This window comes from Phascolarctos cinereus, unplaced genomic scaffold (assembly GCF_003287225.1).
Source record: "Phascolarctos cinereus isolate Bilbo 61053 unplaced genomic scaffold, phaCin_HiC Scaffold_2;HRSCAF=192, whole genome shotgun sequence".
NCBI lineage: Eukaryota > Metazoa > Chordata > Mammalia > Diprotodontia > Phascolarctidae > Phascolarctos > Phascolarctos cinereus.
Window position 1 is genome coordinate 27626785 of NW_027555625.1, and position 16434 is coordinate 27643218.

The window sequence follows — 16434 nt, forward strand, 5'->3', positions numbered from 1 at the left end:
ATTATTGAAGAGGTGTGGATATTCTACTGCTTGGATCATTTCCAATCAAATCTTATAAAAAGAACTAATGAAATTTAGCATAGTATATATTGTGATGGGTTTTGAGTCAGAAAGAGCAAAGTTCAGACATATACTGGATCTATGCACTTGGGCAAAGTCACTCAACTGTCAGTCTCAGTCTCTTTATCTGTAAAATGGATCCATTTCCTAATACATTCACATTAAAATTTTTATATATATATATACATATGTGTATGTTTGTATAACTTTTAATACCTTAAAGTGTCATACAAATTTTAGACATAATAATAGGAATAACAGTAATAGCAATAGTATTAATAGAAAGCCGAACAACAATAGCAAAGGCGTCATGCTGGTCTATACTTGAATGTGTCTTTTCTGTTTTTATTTCTCCCTTCTTGTTTCTGAAGTGCCCTCCATCTTTTGTTCTATCTCTTCATGAAATCTGATGATAGAACTATGAATTTTTAGGGCTGGAAAGGAATCTTACATATTTTCTAATTTAACTCTTTATTTCACAGAAGAGAAAATTGAGGCCCAGAAAAGTTTGAATATTTCTTTTTTTTAATAATTTATTTACCTTTATTTTTTGATATTCACTTCCATAAGATTTTGAGTTTTAAATTTTCTCCCCCTCTCTCTCATCCTTCTCCCCAAGATGGCTTGCAATCTGATATAGGCTCTATTTATACATTCATATTAAGCATATTTTCCCATTAGTCATGATGCAAAGAATGATTAGAACTAATGGGAGGAACCACAAGAAAGAAACAATAAAACAAAACAACAAAGGAAACGGAGAGCAAATAGTGTGCTTCCATTGGCATTCAGACTCCATGGTTCTTTCTCTGGATGTGGGTAGCATTTTCCATCACAAGGCTTTTGGAGTTGTCTTAGATCCGTGCGTTGCTAAGAGCCAAGTCTATCAAAGTCAGTTATTGCACAGTGTGACTGTTACTGTGTACTATGTTCTCCTGGTTCTACTCATTTCACTCAGCATCAGTTCATGTAAGACTTTCCAGGTTTTTCTGAAGTTTACCTGCTCATCATTTCTTATACCACAATAGTATTCCGTTGCATTCATATACCACAACTTTTTCAGCCATTCCCCAATGGATGGGCATCCCCTCAATTTTGAGTTCTTTGCCACCACAGAAAGAACCGCTATACACATTTTTCTACACATAGGTCCTTTTCCCATTTGTATGATCTCTTCGGGATACAGCCATAGAAGAGCTATTATTGGGTCAAAGGGAATGTACAGTTTTGTAGCCCTTTGGGCATAGTTCCAAATTGCTCTCCAGGATGGTTGGATTAGTTCACAACTCCTCCAGCAATGGATTAGTGTACCAATTTTCCCACATCTTCTCCAATATTTATCATTGTCCTGTTTTGTCACGTTGGCCAATCTGATAGGTGTGATGTGGTACCTCAGAGTCATTTTGATTTGAATTTCTCTAATCAACAGAAATTTAGAACATTTTTTATATGACTAGAGATAGCTTTAATTTCTTCCTCTGAAAATTGCCTGTTCATATCCTCTGACCATTTATCAATTGGGGAATGACTTGCATTCCTACAAATTTGACTCAGTTCTCCATAAATTTTAGAAATGAGGCCTTTATAAGAGATACTGGCTGTAAAAATTCTTTCCCTTTTTTCTGCTTCCCTCCTAATCTTGGATGCATTGGCTTTGTTTGTTCAAAAACTTTTCAATTTAATATAATCAAAATTATCCATTTTGAATTTCATAATATTCTCTCTCTTGTTTGGTCATAAATTCTTCCATTGTCAGTAGATCTGAAAGGCAAACTATTCTTTGCTCTTCCTAGTTTGCCTATAGTATCAGTCTTTATATCTAAATCCTGTACCCATTTTGACTTTATCTTTGTATAGGGGGTAAGATGTTGGTCTATGCCCAGTTTCTGCCATTCTATTTTCCAGTTTTCACAGCAGTTTTTGTTAAATAGTGATTTCTTATTACAGAAGTTGGAGTTTTTGGTTTTATCAAACAGTCGACAAGTATAGTCATTAACTGTTGTGTCTTGCATACCTAACCTATTCCACTGATCCACCACTGTATTTCTTAGCCAATAACATGTATTTTTGGTGATTGCTGCCTTATGCTACAGCTAGGCCACTTTCCCTTGCTTTTCTTTTCAGTAGTTTTCTTGGTATTCTGGACCTGTTGATCTTCCAGATGAATTTATTTATTTATTACTTTTTATTTCTATCAAATAATTTTTGGTAGTTTAGTTTGAAGAATTCTTTACTGTGTGACCTTGAACAAATTACTTAACTTCCCTGAGTATCAATTTTCTAATGTAAAATGAGGTTAGACTGAATATCTTTTCATATCCCCTTTACCTCTTCATCTCTGGCCCTATGATTTGTCCAAATTCATATAAAGTAGCAAATAATACCATTGGGATTTGAAACTGTGACCTGTCACTCAAAGCCCAATGATTCTTTTCACTACTCCATGCTTTCTCCCTTTTGTAGAAGAGTTTGGACTAGATAGAACCCAGGTTTCCTGACTCCTGGCCCAAGGCTCTCTCCATTGCACCATTCTGTCACTGGGACTTATCTTCTATTATCATCCTCTCTACAAACCATTTCTGACCAGCACAGAAATGACACTACAGAAGCTTCCTCCTTCTTTAGAGTGTCTACTCACTAGATCCTTCATCTTTTTGTGTGGAGAGAACCCTGGGTTCTCAAATATTAAACCAGAAGAGAACAAGCTCTCACAAGTCTAGTCATACTAAAAAAAATGCTTCAAATCTGTTTCTGCAAGAAACTCTTTTTGCTTTCTGAAGACCAGCCTAGCAATGGATGGAGAGGGTCATCACCAGGATTCTGAGCATGCGGTAATGAATGCTTTGTCAGTGGTAACCCGTGAAAGAAAAAAAAATACCCAATGATCCTTAGTCCTTTCTTCTACACCTGCAGAAATGGTTAAAAGGAGGGAAGATGCTAAGAATTACCACCTTTATGCCATCTATGAAACTATATGTGCATGTATGTATGTGTGTGTGTATGTGTGTGTATATGTATATGTGTGTATCCTTTGACTAGAAGGCAAAAAGGTCATAGAGCCATTGAACTATTAATATTCATTTGTCATTTGCCAATATTTGTTAATTGTTCATAGTTTTCAGATATGTTATAAAACTCCAGAAGACAAGGATCATGTCTTGTTGACTTTTATGTCCCTTACAGCTCTTAGCATGATATTCTGAATATTTTAGGCCCTTAAGAAATGTTTGATCATCACTAGAAATTTGGTATCCATATCAAACAGAATAACCATACAGCCAGACTTGTGTTTTCATTAACTTATTCACAAAAATAATTAAGTTCTGACTGCACAAACACATCGACATACATACATACATACATACATACATATGTACATACATACAGACAGACAGATAGATAGAAAGATAGATAGACATATATAACATATAGATATATAGATAACAAAAACTGTGTGAGACTGGAAATACAAAGACAGAAGTGAAATAGCCCCAGACCTTAAGAAGATTCATTCTGTTGGAGGGAGGGAAGCAGCAGATATAGAAGTAAGTAAATACAAAATATGTCATATTTTAGGGGAGGATGGGACAAGGGAAGGGAGCAAGGTGGGGATATGGACAGGTCTCTTTCAGTGAGTGGTACTTGAGCTCAGCCTTGAAAGAAAGTAAAGATTCTAAGAGGCAGATATGAGGGAGCATGCCAAGTATGGGGGGATGGACAGACCACACAAAGGCATCGAGACACAGTGATGAGATCCATATTCTCCATCTCTGCTCTTGCCATCTGTTTATCAGAATGTGTGCTGTCTCCTGCTCCTAGTAAAACAGAAGCATTTTGTTCTTCTCTATTTTTAATATCAATAATTCAAAGATTGGTAGTTTTGCTGGTGTAAGTACTTCCTTAACTCCTCCACAACTTAGGAAGCATGCTATATGAGTTGCTGTACCCCTTCCTCCCCTCTTCCCACCAAAAAAAAAATCATCTGATCTTCAGGTGATGAGTTTCTTCCATCCTCAGTTGCTCTTTAGTGACTCTCTCTTGCATTTGGGGTATAATGTACACTCCTCTGCTTGACATTCACAACTCTTCACAATCTGGCTCCACCTACCCATTTCAGCAGATTACCTATTACTACCCACTCAGGCACATTGTGTTAGAGACAAAGTTCTTAGTTGCCCTTCCCCACACTGGATATTCTGCCTCCTGCTTCTGCACCCTTGCATTGGCATGTTCCCCATGCATGGAATGTTCTGCCTCCTCATCTCTATCTCTTAAAATCCCTATTTACATTTAAAGTTCAGCTCAAGTGAAACTTTGTCTCTCCAATAGTTAGTACTTTTGGACTCAAATTACTGAAACAAAATCAAATTGATTCTACTTCATAAAGAATTTTATTCTGCAATACCACTGACATTTTTGTTACTGCCTAAATCATGTTTTATTGCCTCTGAGTTCAGTTCAGAATTTCAGTGTTTTTTTTTTCTGTGAAATCAATGATCTATTCTTATGTCAAGGAACTCTGTTATCTCTTTCCCACCAGTTCTCTATTAAGGAAGTCTGGTCTGTTAGTTCACCCCTTTGAGGAAGTCTGGTTTCCCATCTACGTACCATTAATTAACCTTGAAGGTGAACACGATCAGTCAGCAACAAGATAGAAGGAGAGATAGTTGCTAGCCCCACACACCCAATCTCCAGCTAATTATAATGTTTGTTTGTGTGTTTCATTTATGATGCTCCAGGCATTGTTACCGATCATATTGTTTTCTCCAACTGTAATGCTACCTTGTACTGTTGCCACTCCTCCTTTTGGAAGCCGAGCTCAGGTTCCTAGCTATTGAAGAAGAAGCTGAGACCCTATTTATTGGCAAATTCATGCTTTCCTGATAAATTGATTGTGCCCAATTTACCTTAATTTCAATCATAACATTATTTTGTAGTAGTTAATCAGTCAGTCAACAAATATATATTAAGTGCTTAGTGCCAGGCATTGTGTTAAGCTCTGGAGATACAAAAGGAGGCAAAAAAAAATTGTCCTTGCCCACAAAGAACATATATTTTGTACGTTTACTTTATGTGTATACATGTTTTCCCATGTAGAATATAAATTCTTTGAAAACAGAGACTCATTTTTTTCTGTCTCTATTGTCTTGTACAGTACAGCTTTCTTTCTTTTTTTTTTTTAACCATGACCTATTATTCCATGGGTGTTTCCTACTAAAGCATATCAACACCTTCTGTGAAATTTACAGATTGTTGCTTAGACTAGAGAGGGCTTAAATGACTTGCCCAATATGTGTCAGAAGCTGGACTTGTCTTCTTGTCTCAAGTCTAGTTCTCTCTCTCTCTCTCTCTTCTCTCTCTCTCTCTCTCTCTCTCTCTCTCTCTCTCTCTCTCTCTTTCTCCTTCCTCCCTCTCTCTCCTTCACTATAATGTGTTAAAGGCCTAAAAAACTTTGCTCTATCCTATCTAACCTCATTGAACACTGTTACCTTTCCCTAACCTTGTTATCCAGCCAAATTACCTTTTGTACTTTTCAATGGCCCATTCTCCAAGCTTGGGATGCTCTCTCTCCTCACCTCCACCTCACAGAGTCCCTTCTCAGTCCTTAACACAAAGCTCATGTGCCATTTGCTTCATTGAGCTTTTTCTCATCTCTCCAACTGCTAGGGTCCTTTCCCCATTTATATTGTATTTACCTTTGTATTTATACTCTCTATTTTTATGTGTACTTATTTTTTTCTCCCATTAGAATGTAAGCTCCTTTTGAACTGGAATTTTTTTTAAACATATATCTTCCAGTGACTACTGTTGTGCGTGGCATAGAGCAGCACTTAATAAATGTTTGTTAAATTAACTGAAATTTAACTTGATCAAGCTGATTCTTGTACTTACAAGGTTTTTTTTTTTTTTCAGTTTAATAACAGTGCCAGAGTTCACACTCTACTGATATAGCCTTTAGGAACTCAGGGAACCCTCCATACCACATTGAGACACTGGAGGGAGACTTCAGCAGAGGATCATTATGTTTAATTAGTTTTATTTTTTAAGTAAAAAAAAAAAAGATTTGCTAGGAAATTTAGAGTCATAGAAGATGAAAGTTGGAAGGAACCTCAATGGTCATTAGGACCAACTTATATACAAAAGGAATCCCCTTATCCCACAAGTGGTTCTCTAGCTTCTGCCTAAAGATCTCCAAGCAGGAAAAACCGACCATTTTTGAAAACATCTCATTCCATATTGGGCCTTGTATAGCCCGCATGGTCCCTGATGACTATACAGTGATATACTAATTGTAGGCAAAGGGCCCAAGTGGAAATCAGTGGCTTCTGAATTGTTGAGATTGCAAATTTGAATATGTAAAGCAAAACCAATATCAACCTTTCTGTGGAACCACTTCTAAAGTCAGGAACTCCATTGCTTTTGGTCCAAATACTTTTGTTTTAGAATTGTCTGTAATCAGATCCTAACATATTCATAGCAGCCTTTTCTTGTGGTGGTAAAATAAAACTCGAAACAAAACAAGTGTCCTTCAATTGGAGTGTGGTTGAAAATATTGTGATAGGTGAATGCGATAGGGGAATAATAAGAATTGTAATTGGGAGGAATATTATAGAAGATCTAGTTCCAACACTCTCATTATAAAAAATGAGGAAAGTGAGCGCCACAGAAGTTAAGTGACCTATGTATCATTATGTATGTAGTGATTTGAAGAGGCAAGATTAAAATTCAGGTGGGAGGACCAGAAGATGTAAAGTTGTGGTGACCTCAGAAGCCATTTTACAGATGAGGAATAGATGCCTATGGAGGTTAAGTGAGCTGATCAAAGTTACAAATGTGATAACCAGCAGAGTCATGACGTGAATCTAGGCCTCCTGACTCCTCAGAGAGTGTGTTTTCCTCTTTACTACTTTATCTCAGATCTTCTCGTTCTCCATTTGATACCCTTCACACTTTATAAAGATGAATCTATGGCATTAGTATGGTATCAAGTCAAGACAAAAGAATAGTCATTTATTAAACATCTGCTGTGTGACAGGCACTGTTTTAAGCACTGGGGATATGAAAAAAGGCCAAAGATGCAATATTATCACTTTAAGAAAACTGATGAATACAAAGAATTTAGGGAAACATGCTAGGAATTACTTTAACTGATCCAGAGAGAAATGAAAGCCAAAGAGCAATGCTCAATGTGTCTATAATAATGGAGATTAAAAAAAAGAAGAACAAAAGCAAAGCATTGAATAATTGTACTAACCAATTCGGACTATAGAAAAGAGATGAAAAAGTATCTTTCCTCTTTGTTTTCCCAGTAGAGAAGTGGGGGACTATGGGTATGTAATAGTCAAATGAGATCAACCCATTGGTTAGTTTTGTTTAACTGTTTTTCTTTGCCAAAGTAGGAGATTCATCTTGTTATGGAGTTTATCTGGAAATGACTTCAGTATGAAAAACTAATGTATTGATATCATGTATTAAAAAAACAATACAGATTGCCTGGGTGCCAAGGGAAAGGATAACTGGGGTTCATAGTCTTGAATAATCAGATTCCCCTTATCCACATTCCAGCTTTGGCTTGTAATGAGATGTTGCCAAAGAACTATGAGTCAGGAATTTGTTCTGATAAAACAACAAGAACAACAAAACAACCTGCTAATTCGAGTTGCTAAGAAGGATGGCAATTTAAAGTCTCACTTCTGAGATCTGATAAAAAAAAAAAGCAAAAACAAAAAAACAAAAACAAAAAATATCTCACCACGCATCTCAGATGCTGTTACTGAAAAGAGGACATTTACAACCTTGTTATAACTGAATTTGAAATGTAACTCCCCAGAAATATATTATTCCATTAGGCACAATTGATAATATGTAAACTGACTTCATTTCTTGCAGGGATAATAAGCAAAATGAAGTGAGAGTCAGGGGTAGGATTTGGGCAGCTACCCTGGTTAGGTATGGATAAATCATTGGGGTCTCTGATGAACCACTGTCAAACTGAAGTTTAGATATACAAAGAGATTGACAAAGCTTTGGAAAACAATTTTCTTTTAAAGGAAAGATAATGTCTCTGGTAAAGTTGCTTAAAGCTTTTTATCTCTTGTAAATTTTTAAAACTTTTTTTTTGTTTCCTTTTAAATTGTTAGAGAATTGTGAGTTTTTCTGGCTCCCTTTCCTCCCTTCCCACTCCCCAAAACATAAACTCTTCCTCAAAACTGGAAATCAGTTTTTACAGTTTTACAGTGGGAGAGGGATTTTTTTTTAACTGTACCTATTGCCTGTTACAGACATAAGGAACATTGCCCTTCTGTCCTCAAGCTATTTTCAACTTATTATCATGTTCAATATACCCAGTGCCTGGCAGGATGGAGATTAGAGGTTCTTAATATTCATTTCATAGAGAAACATCTCATTCAATTTTGGAATAGGTGCTGAAATATGGAGGTGTGATGGATCGACCTAAAATCTTTGAACTCTGTGGTGATTCACCTGAAATCACTTTTTGATCTGTGTTTGATTTGTCATAGTGATCTCATCGTTTCTCTTTCTTCCTGAGAAAAAAGCCCCCGAATCTCACCATAGGGAGTGGAAACCTCCCTTGGTTTTAGCATTGGCTGCCTCACAGTTTTATTCTGACAACCAGTGGAAGAATGAAAAACAAAACATAACAAAACAAAACTCAAGTCATCTGAGGGTCCAGCCTGAGTGTGTTTGGAGCACCTAGAAGAGATACTGAATACTTTGCATTTAAATGTTGAGAACATACAGGTGTGGGTCAAGTCACATTGCATTAATTCAGCAAATAATTATCGTACACTTATTATGTGCTTGGCATTGTGATAAATTCTTGAGCTATAAAAGAAGTGAAATAGACAATGCTCATTTTCAAGAACATATATTTGAATAGGGGAGGAGACATGGAAACAAATTGGGAGATACAAGATATATATAGAGAAGGTGGAAAGCATTCTGAAAGCTGAAAACATCAACACCTAGGGAGGCCCTAGGGAAGGCCTCCCAGACATGATGGAATTTGTACTGAGTCTTGAAGGAAGTCAGGTGAACTAAAGGGTGGAAGTGATGGACAGAGCATTCTAAGAATGAAGGGTAGCTAGCACAAGGTGTATGAAGACTGGAAAGGCAGAAGGCATCGGATTATAAAGAACTTTAAATGACAAACAATGGTTATGTTTGATACTGAAGGTACACGGGAAGCCATTGTGCTTCTTTGTGTGTCTTTGGCTGTTGGAGCGTGTGGCATAGTAATACCGTATGCTCTGGCAGCTGAAAGGAGGAAAGATATGAAGAGGGGGAGAGAATGGGATGAGAGAGATGATTTTCATCCTTTCATCTGTGGATCTATGATCTCATAACCATAAATAGAAAGCAATCTTTGATACTGGATAGATTCTGCTACTCTATTTCTCCCTCATTTTTTACACCTTGACTGCTTTACTATTTTGTTTTCTAAACTGGAAATTATTTCTGTTTTTTTAATAGACTGGAAGGAAAGAAAAAGGAGATCCTCTAAACATTGCTATTGATAAGATGACCAAGAAAACGAGAGATCTAAGGAGACAGGTACTGTTCATTCCCTCAAGTGCATGGCAATTCCTGGTGATGCTGGGAATGTCCTTCTCTGGGGCAGCCAATACTAGTGGCCTGGTATTTGGCTATTCCCAGTACTGGCTGCACAGAAGTAGAATGACATCCCTAGATGCTTATTGATACCCAAACTGCTAGTTGGGAGGAAAAGAGGCACTGTGATGATCCTTGCTTTTTGAGACTCCTGAGAGTTGGTCACCAAGGAGAAGGGATTATCCTTGGGCCTGGCCTTTGGTGATGTTTATTTATTCATCTATCTCTCTATCTATCTATCTCTCTATCTATGTATCTATGTATCTATCATATATCCATTTATCTATTTCATTCTTCATCTATTTATTAGTCTATCTATTCATTCATTTATCTATCTCTTTATATATTTGTTTATTTTATTCATTTATTTTTTGAAATTCACAAAAGTAATGCCAATAATGCCCTGCCTCCTCTTTCCAACACTGTTTAACCTGCACCCAGGTGGTTTTGTGCTTTCCTCAGATTCTCCAACATTTCAATAAATGCATCAGAGAGGACACTGATAACCACTTATATTTTTTGGGGGGGAGGAGAGGAGACAAGGCAAAGACATATCATTTTATTGGTTTGGGGAACTCCTGGTGAAGAAATTCCCTCCAACAATGCTAATTGGCAAATGCTTAGAAACCTATAGTCTTAGAAAACTTCCTGAGGACAGTAAGAGGTTAAGTGTCATGCTTACTGTCACACAGCTAGTATATGTCAGAAAGACTTGAATCCAAGTTTTCCAAGTATGAGGATAGCTCTCACCCTATGACATTGTAATGCATGGTGACAATTAGCCCATTGTTACAGTCCTGTTAAAGAAGTATCTTATGAGCTAATTCCTATTAAAATGGTATTCACTGCTCGTGATCTAATGTTAACTGTCCTAGTACATTTGCATTTTTAACAGGTTTACAGCATTTTAATTTAAAAGAATGAATCTCTGGTTTAATGGAAAGTAACTTCTAGCTGGAGTCACATGTGCTGGCTTGGAATCTGGGCTTTACAACTTATAAACTGTGTCTTTGGAGAAATCATTTTATTTTCCTTGGCTTTTGTTTGTTTCTTAAAATAAAATACAATAAGTAACAGTTATATAATTAGAATTTGCAAAACAAAAAAAAAACAGACTTCAAATTTATTGTCTGCTTTGATTCTCACAACAACCCTGTGAATTAGGTTCTATTATTATCATCCTCCTTTTTAAAGGTTAGGAAACCCAGTCTGAGAAAGTTTAAATTTCTTGTCAGGTTCATATAGTTAGCAAGTATCTGAGGCAGGATTTGAAATCTAGTATTCTTGACTCTGAATCCAGTTATCTATCCACTACAGTCTGGGCATCTAGGTGACTCAGTGGACAGAGTGCCACACCTGGAGTTAGGAAGATCTGAGTTCATATTCAGCCTTAGGCACTTACTAGCTGTGTGACCCTACTTGCGTCACTCAACTCTGATTGTCTCATCTGTAAAATGCCTGACTTTTCATCTGTAAATGAGCTGGAGAAGATAATGAGAAACCACTCTGGTATGTTTGTCAAGACAACCTCAAATGGGGTCCTGAAAAGTTGGATGAATGAAATGACTAATGAAAGTGACTGTACAACAGTAGTCAGCTGCCTATCACAGTTAATAGCACTAACTCATGTTTACATGTCTGCTTAAACAACTTCCTTGCAACACCCCTATGTTAGTGTTATTCATCACTTATTTCAGTTGATAAGACCTTAGCAAAAAAAAAAAAAGATTATGACTTTCTGATGTTATATAGCAAGTGTCATTCTTAGGATTAAACCTAGGTTACCTGAATCTTAATCTCTATCTAACTCAGTTTCCTCAGTTATAAATTGGGAAATATAATAACATGTAGCTCCCAGAGTTGTTGTGAAGATCAAATTGTATATTTATAAAGCTCTCAACATACATGGTGTGCTATGTGCCTAGAACATAGTAGATGCTTGGTCAGTCCTGGTTTCCTTTCTTCTTATCCCTAAATATAGTCTTCTCTTGATGGGGAAGTGACCTTAAATCAATTTAACAAAGTTTTATAAAGCATCTACAATATAAAATTCTTTTGGGAAGAGGAGTACAAAGATAAAAATTAAGTAGTCCCTAAAATTAAGAAACTCATATAATTATTACTTTTTTATTTTTGGACTTAATTAGAAGAAGAACAGGATCATAAATGCAATCAGAAGTATCTCAGGAAGCCATTCTTGTCATAGACTCAGTCCTTCCTGGAAATATGAAGCCCTGAATCCAAGGAAAAATATCATGAAGTTTCATAAGACAACCAGTACTTGGGGAAGGGGATTCAGCTACACAAACCCATTATCAACTGCTTTCACTCCAGTTATTATATAGGATATAAATGGAGAGATTTAACTTCATTAAAGGAATTTCTTTAGGAAAACCAAACAATGTTTTCTTGGGTCTTATTTTTAGTCTAAAAAAATCTAGACCACCTAAAGTCAAAACTGTTAGCCAGACTGTTTAAATATACCAACTTCTAGTAAAATTTCTCCCTCCTTAGAACCTGCTATTTCTACACATTGCCACAACAAAGGTCCCAAACAGATCAACTAGGGTAGTTACATAGCTTTCCTCCACCACAGTGCTAAACCAATTGCATTCCCTGTCCATAGTTCTGACAGCATCTTTGATAACCGCTAACACGTACTGGGGCTATTGATTTATTTTCCAAAAGAGGGAGGAGGTCCTTCCTGAATGACGCCCCCAAAGCATAGCACTTGTAACCTATTCTGCACCTTCTTTATGTACAGCCCTAGACAATGCTTGTGGGTGGTCAGAATGACTCTTCTGAGGCCTTGCAAGATTTTTCAGTCACCACAGAAATAGTTCATTGCGATCAATAGATTGAATTTACTGAGGAAGGAAAGCAGACTAAGTTATTTTATAAACATTTTCACTGAATCTACTGAAATAGAAAAAAAATACATAGAATTCTGTACTCCCTACTGAGTTCTGGTTAATTGAGGTGATATTTTACCATATTAAGGGGAAAATTACTACAATTAAAGATGGTCATTTGGGACTGATGGGCACATTTCCTGAGCAGTAAATTAAACCCAATGTGGTGAGCAATGGGAAGCTGAAATACTCTGAGGAGTGTTTTATTTGGGATTTTAAAATTGATTTGAAGGAAAATAATGAACTGCCAAATGCAACTATTATTTCTAATCTTAGAACTGCATGCACAGTGTGCCCTGTGTCTGAGCTATTGTCACTGCTGTAAATCTGGAACTAAACCATCCTGGAAACAAAAGATTCTGGCTTTGTGCTTGCTTGAGTACTGAGAGGTCCACGTGATCTACGGACCACTTCGAGTCAACTTAGGGCCTACCAGCTGTTCCTTTATTTCTAGCAACAGTGGCCTACCTGTTCATACTATTTCAGGCACTCTCTTTTTTGTTTTAATTAAAACTGGTTGATCACAGTAGACAATTTTTAAAATTAGTTTTGTTAATTAGTAAAATTAGTAAAGCTAAAATATAGGACTTTGAAATATTGCTATGGAAGTCTAATATAAAAAAAATTCTTATAGCAAGTCTTTTTAGTACATTGTATACATTTAGGACATTGTGATCACACTCACCAAGGGCAACATGGTGAAGCAGGAAGAGCCCTGAGCTTTGAGTCAAAAGACCTGGGTCCAAATCCTGACTCACTTATTACTTCTGTGATCTTGGCCTAGTTATTTTCTCTTGGACTCAGTTTGCTCATGTGTATAATAATGAAACTAGAGTAATGTCTTCTGTGGAACCCTTCCACCCCTATATCTATGATCAAAGAACAAAAACATTCTACAAATGAAATCCACTTGGCTGAGAATTTCAGTAAATAGCATAGCCAACAACCAGACAATAACAGCTATTATAATAATGGCTGAATTCTCTTGTTGAAGTCATATAACATGATGGAACCTTTAGATGTCAGCAAGGCTCAGTCCCTTCTTTTTAACTAGTACTGTGCCTAAATAATACCAGATAGATTGAGAATAGGTCCTCTTTTTAAAGCCTGGGAGCCAGAAAGTTTTCCACATGCTTACTTTTGTCCCACAAGCCCTCAACCTCCAATTCATTGTTTTAGAATCTTAATGGATAAAAAATACTCATAAGATGTCTTCAAAATATTGTAGACAGACTTGTAGGGAGAATAGATTTAGAAATCTGCAGGTGGTACTTTCATAAGCTAACCCTGTCTATTCAGAGATCTGGGAAATAACAGCATACAAAAAATTGCAGATTTTATTTTTGTCATGGATATGCTCTAGGAGGCAGAAGTGAGTGGGTTTTGCTTACTGGGACCTCAGGAACAATGGTATCTGTACTAGGGATAGAGGCATAGGACTTGCTCATGATACAATATTGACTTCTAAATCTCCACCTCAGACCATTCATGTTGGCCTATTTCTTTTTAGATCCCCTTTTGGGGGAAACAAAAGATGCTAATCTGTTCATTCCTTGTCTATCTCAAGACACATTTTAGAAGCCTTCTAAGGCATTAAAAAAAAGATATTCAAATCCATTTCCTTACACCTTTCTTTGATTGGGCCACTTATTTTTAGAATTCATTCTCACAAATGGTTTGTTTAATAATTAATATCTTAAATTTTATTTTCCCTTATAAGCACATAAAATACTTTGTGAATGTCAGTTAAAAATAATATTAAAAAAAAAACAACCAAGCCCTACTTTGCATTGTGTTAGTGTATAGGGCTTATGTCCTTCTTACAGAGATGTTCTGGTGGGGTTGGTGAAAGTTGGGGCACAGTTCATGGTCAGGCTAGCGGACTATGATCAGAAATGAGGAGATCAAGTTATTATGCGATATAAAGGAGGAAATAGTAAGGTCAGGAACAAAGGAATTCAGAGTCACGAAGGTGTAGTTAGAGCTATAACCAGGTCACAGCCACTGGGACATTGTCCAGGATATGAACCTTTAGAGACTCATCTACCAAAGGGGACCCACTTCTTTTTTTAGAATGGTCCAAATACTATAATCTTTGCAGTTTTTGGCACGTGATAGAACTCTGCTGCCTTGTCCACCACCACCCAAGTTCTCATAACCACGTTCTCCTGTGGCAGGTGAGTCTGTCTTCTCTTTCCCAAACCTCTTCTTTGAACCCATGCCTGTTTCCAGTAAATAGGCAAAGCCATTCCCAGAGTACAGATACAACCATAGTTGGATAGTCTTCTGCTGCTTGAATGTTCAGTAGCTCTAGGATGTTGAGTTTCATGCTCTAGGAACTTCCACTCCCTAGTATACTAAAGTCATTGATTATGCCTTCTTCTTCTCCTTTTTCTTCTTCTCCTCCTCCTCCTCCTTCTCCTGCTCCTCCTCCTTCTTCCTTATAATTATTATTATCATTATATTATTATTATTTTCATCAAACATGATTAAAACTAGACAATCTGCCTACTTATTAGAATACTTTAAATAATTCAAGATTTGCTGGCAAGTTTTGTCATTGCCAAGATCCATGGCCTTAAGAACCCTTTTTATTTGCCTCTCTGTGTCTGGCCCGCCATTTCATGTACTTGAAAGAAACAGTCATCCAAAGAATGCATTAGTATTAGATCACCTCAAAATACATGGAGATAGGGTGAGTTTCTAAATTTAACAATAGAGCATTTTGGACTCTGGCATAAAAAGCTTATTTCAATTGCATCTTCTTTTTTCCCCTCAAAATGTATTTCTTCTCGATGTTTATCACCATGACATGGACTTTTTATGGTGCTCTAAAGTGCTCTGGAGAAAATGGAGAGTGTTTTAATACTGCTGATTTACTCTTGCAGGTCTGTGGTAATTTCCTTACTGCCTAATTATAAGCCTTGGTTTAATTTACTCTACACATAATGTTTACTGATGCACATATGGTACCACATTTCAGAAAACTGTACCCAGAACAGGTATTCTTGTCAGGCTCAAGCATGGAAAATTTTGTGTAAATATGGGGAACTTTGCCCTCATACTAGATAACTACTACATGCAATGTTTCTAAAATTGAGCCTGAAAAAGAATGTAATTATTTCTAACCACAACTCAAGGGAAAGGATAAAATGTTCTTATATATTTTCTTGAAGAGGTTAATATTGATTAAAGAGTTAAGTGTAAGAGGGGAAACAAAGTACCTTATCTCACATCTACCACCCTGAGGAAGAGGGAGGAGAGAAGAGGGGAGAAAGACATTCTAGGCCCATTTCTCAAAAATCTCTTTGAAGAAAGATGTTGATTCAGGGAATATGAAATCATCAGACCTTTCAGTTGATGGGATGTTAGGTGCCATCTATAGACAAATTCTTCCCTCTTCCTCCTTCCCTGTCATGTCTCTTGAAATATATAAAGGCAAAAAAAAAAATAGAAACCACATAGTCCCATCAACTTCCAGTTCTGACAGTCATTCCATGTGTGACATTGCCCAGATTGACTCTTGAGAAGTGTTTATGAGAAAGGTTGGCACATTAGAAAGAGTGCTAAATTGTAGGCACAACATTTGCATTTGAATCCTGACTCTATCACTTATTACTCATATGTCCTTGGGCAAATCACTTAGTGACTCTGAACATCAATTTCCTTATCTTTAAAATGAATGCTTGGAGCAGATGACCTCTAAGATCCTTTCTATCCCTAAGTCAATGATCTTATTTATGATCCATGGAAGTATATGGGCTAAAAAGAAATTGGCAAAAAAAAAAAGAAGGGATAGAGGCAAGTTGTAGAAGACCATGTGTGGAGA

The 16434-nt window shown here is 36.7% G+C and overlaps 1 protein-coding gene across 1 annotated transcript in view; it reads left to right on the forward strand.

Moving 5' to 3' along the window:
- Nucleotides 1–16434, forward strand: part of LOC110218426 (catenin alpha-2) — a 1469797-nt gene that overhangs the window by 1092060 nt on the left and 361303 nt on the right. The window contains 1 exon segment of the mRNA XM_021001143.2: nucleotides 9556–9636. Coding sequence (XP_020856802.1) covers nucleotides 9556–9636 — 81 coding nt within the window.